The sequence below is a fragment of the Polistes canadensis genome, unplaced genomic scaffold, assembly GCF_001313835.1.
Source record: "Polistes canadensis isolate GaletaPanama2010 unplaced genomic scaffold, ASM131383v1 scaffold_1449, whole genome shotgun sequence".
Classification (NCBI taxonomy): domain Eukaryota; kingdom Metazoa; phylum Arthropoda; class Insecta; order Hymenoptera; family Vespidae; genus Polistes; species Polistes canadensis.
Window position 1 is genome coordinate 1,359 of NW_014570993.1, and position 4,518 is coordinate 5,876.

Genomic DNA, 4,518 nt, shown 5'->3' on the forward strand with positions numbered 1-4,518 from the left:
ATTTAACAGTTAACATAGGCCACTCGTGTCATTTATTAAAACCTAAAACTTGGAGTAGGTATAATATTTGTATAATGTCTGTATAAAAAATTGTAAACATTCGTCTTATTCTCTCGAAGCTTAGTTTTCTAAAGGTTTTACTTCAACTGTGTCTGGGCTGCACGCATGTATTTCTTTTCTCCTGCTATCTTCTTTTGCGTTTTGTTAAATTTATGTCATACAATGACGATGATTTGGATGAGGGTGATAAGTATCATGGGAAAAATACTACGACGAATGCTACTGAAAATGAAATAATAGTCACAATGCTAGAACGTAAATAAATGCAACAAGTTTAAAGAACACAGTGGGCACTCTGAAATAACAAGGTACGTCAGTTTTACAAGCAAAAGAACATATTTGCGTAGTACACCGGATCGAAAGGAGTACAGCTTTACCCCTAACACTACTAAATAAATCTAATTTGAAGGTGTGTTGCTAGACGACGAAAAAAAGAAGAATGAAGAAAGAGAGAGAAGTGGAAATAGATGCTTTGAGATTTTTTAAAAGTCATGAACAGATACGATATTTGTCAAAGAGCAAGTGTATTAGTGCATATCTTCACTTGTGTCAAAGATATTCAAATTAAAAGAAATTGTGGTAGAAGGAACGTTGTTTAAATGCGTCGCGTGTAATTACTATTGGAACGAAATGACGACGTGGGAAAAAAGTAAGAAAAAGAAAAATATACAGAATGGAGAATAGAGAGTGAATCTAATAAAGCTAGTGCGAGCTACGTAGAGAGTGAAAGAGAGGGGAATTGAGAGAGACAAAGACAGAGACAGAGACAGCGAGAGAGAGTGCGGTATCGTACGTGCAGGGGACGTGTAAGCACAACCGCGTTTTCTAGTTTACGCAAGAGTGAGTGAGAGCATTATCAATGACCTATTTATTAAAGAACGAACTTGAATATTAACGTCGGTGACCGTAGCACCTACGAACCTATATATGGTGAATTACATTTCTGTCGAATGCGCTTCTTTATGCATAATAGCAAATTTATGATAAATAAAAAGAATAATTATTGAAATTCGAGAAGACGGCAGGCAAACTTAATATGACTATTACGGTAGAGAAGACTAGATCACTTACAATCTCCAAGGAGCCCAGACGATGTAAATTTGCGGTATACAACCAGTGTCAACCAAGTGATGCGATTTTAATACCATGGTTCGATAATTACAAGTGACAGAAACCTAGAAAAGGAGGTAAAAGATCAAACAACCTAAGCCTTCATAATCCCTGGATACCTCTAAGATATTATATGGAGAAAAAAACATATGAGCATCAAAAGCAAGACACGAATATACAAAACTTGTATCAGACCGATAAAGACTTACGCGGCAGAGACAAACGCAGAGTCCACGATAACAGAACGTATCATGAGAACTACAGAAGTAAAGACGCTACGAACTATAACGGAGAACTCACTAAAAGGTAGAAGAAGTAACAAAGAGATAGGAGAAGAATGTGAGACCCAATGCGGGGTAAAGTGGATAAGAAGGAAAAGTGTGGAAAGGATGAACGACAGTAGGCTGCCGAAAGTAGCAAAAACAGAAAAAATAGGGACAACAAGACCACCTGGAAGACCTCGAAGAAAGTGGAATGAAAGCTGGATATCATCATCACAAGATAGACAAACGCCCTAAAAAGAAAATCTTACAACTAATATATAAAAGAAAGAAGTCCTAACAATAAGAAAATGAAGTATAAGAAGAAGAAAAAGTCACTATGGATCACTAGTCATTATTATGTTTTATAGAACGACATCCGACATACATTCAACTAAAATTATTTTTTTTCTTAACTAACATGAAACAATAGGAATAGAAAGATTTTAAACTAAAACGGATAACCTTCGATAAATTGTTTAAAATATTCAAATAATTTAATGTAATTGTCTGTGTTTTCTGGAATTAAAGAAATTCAATATCTTCTTACTTCGTCACTTTCGTCATATCATGTCATCTTACGACTATATTCATTTTCGAATATATTTCTAATTATTGCCGTATTCTGTTTGTAGCAATTATTATAGCAAAGTCTGATTAAACTTTGTTAATTTTAAGAGTAAAACATAATTCTTATTTTACTTTAGTTGACAGACGCGTTTCCCGCATGGCGCGTTAAAATAAGTTGTCTTCAATCAAGTTTTTAACTCTTTTTGCTTTGCTACTCAAATCTCGAGGAATATTTTGTTTTTATTAAGTATATTATCAAATAGTGTCCTATCTCGTCGCAAACATAAAACATCTTACCAGCTAATTTTTTCCAACAGGTCTTCCTTCTATTCAATATCGTTCTATCGATCGCGGAATTTAAAATCTGCATCATGTTTACGTCTATAACAGATTTATATGTATATGTTACTGGCATAGTCGGTAAACCGTCATTACAAGTAATACCCCGACATTATCATCAATGCAACGCGCCTTTTGACAAAGTCGGAAATGTATTCATATTTCTCACATTTCCTAGAAAATCTTCCTAGTATATTTCGTTCTAAACCCGCTTATCTTCTGATACGATAAAGATCAAAAGATTCAGACTTTGTATGGTAATCTCTACGAATATCTTTCTAACAAAATATAATTTTTTACAACGATAAGGAACAATAGAGCCTACATAATAACAAATCAGCATAAGGTAAGTCTCAATTTCTAGGATTGATCATAGTATAGCGGTGTGCGTAGTTTCATTCCCCTGCGCATAAATAAACGCTYACAAAAATTCGCGGAGCAGTCATGGTGTTAAATTAGTTTACAAAAAATTTGTTTTTTATTAGGCTCATTGAATGATTTTCAATAGCATGAATATACAAAAAAATTTGTTCTTTACCTAATATAATTATAAGTATATATAAATATTTTCTATTTAAAAACTTACATAAATTTGTGGAATCAGAAAAAGAAGCTTGTGTCTTGAAACTAATTAAAATATTAAAAGAAAAATTGAATTAAGTTGAAGAAGAGCTAGATGTCTGTTGTTTATCAAGAGAAATAAAACCTTTACTTATGATAGGAAATAGTAAAGCTTCAATAAATATATGATACACGTTCTTTTCATTAGAATAATTAAAAAATTAAATATGAATAATACATCTTTTTATAATTGTTTAGTTTACTTATAGTAATGCTTCTTTGGGCGATAGTATTATTATTTGCAATATATATTTACCTATATATATGATACTATATTTATTTGATACTTATAACTTTTGTTTATAATATGAATAGCAAGTAAAGCAATAGATACTTCTTAAATTAWTTTATACAGAAATACGTTGGAACTTGTGTTAAGCGCGACTGGACGCTAGCGAGTCTTTATTGCAACAGATAAAATCCGATATGAAGATGTAATAAGATCAATAAATCAAATAGAAAAGGAAATAGCATTTCTCCCTAAATGCTCTTCAAATTGCTCTTTCTCCTCTTTATTTCATTGAAAGTTAAACAATTCTTCTGTATGTAATTATCAATCTCCTCCAAGACCCGTACAATTTGATATACAATAATTCTGCCTTGCCAGTAGAGTAAAATTTGTAGAGAGCTGATGAAAGATGAAATAACATACATATCGGTATTTAGGTCTCTTTGCTTAAGCTATGCAACAACGCGACGTAACAATGATCATATACATGTCCTAATAAAAAATATGAAACCTTTATTATTGTATTTATATTATATTAGAAAGAGTCTTATTTTTTAGGTATTAAGAAGCAGTAAATCGATATACAGCAGCGATTATTAGCTAGTAAAATAATAAAATGATGGGAATAAGAGAGCAAATCGAGGATCATAAAGTCATCAATCGCTAATCTTGAGGTGCTCATCTTAGAACTACAAAGGAAGCGACGAATAAATTCGGAACAAGTTCTTATCTTTTTTATTCTTTATTTCAGAATGGTGCATAAATGTACTCATATAATAAGTTATATCATGTTGATATATATATATATGATTATTTTATCTTCAAATATTTGACAACAAACGGCACTAGTAAGTAAATATGCAATTTTTCTGTTAAAAAAAAATTCTTTAGGTTTTTTTTAATTAGAAAAAGAGAAACTGAGAGCTATATGTGTCAAATTTGTTTAATAATGCGTACATAATTAGTAGAACGCTTACATAAATATTTAAAAAAATATGTAAGTTAACTGTATCCTGATGTAGGTCCTTAAATAAATTTAATAATTTATGATGAAATTTAAAAATAAGCCTATGTAACCAAATCAAGTTTAAAGTTTTCTCAAGATAAATTAAAATTGCTGCTGTGTAGCCTAATGTTGAAATGTATTCTTCATATAATGACAATGATGATTTTTTGTACTGAATGTGTTGTTAAATGTGAATTTTTCAAACCATATTGTTGGTTTAAGATAACTTGGACTACGAAATTGTTCATTATAATCTTGTAGATTTTACCTATGTTAGAAATTAGACTGCTTTAGCAGGGTCTTTATTTTTTATTGTAAATTTG

General features: G+C 31.1%; 1 protein-coding gene across 1 annotated transcript; it reads left to right on the plus strand.

Moving 5' to 3' along the window:
* Positions 1-1,319: 1,319 nt before the first annotated feature.
* LOC106792908 lies at positions 1,320-1,688 on the plus strand. The gene has a single exon (XM_014759442.1). The coding sequence runs from the start codon at positions 1,320-1,322 to the stop codon at positions 1,686-1,688; it is 369 nt and encodes a 122-aa protein (XP_014614928.1).
* Positions 1,689-4,518: the final 2,830 nt, after the last annotated feature.

Coding starts and splice junctions, on each gene's coding strand:
- LOC106792908 (XM_014759442.1), top strand. CDS start 1,320: ATGAGCATCAAAAGCAAGACACGAATATACAAAACTTGTATCAGACCG.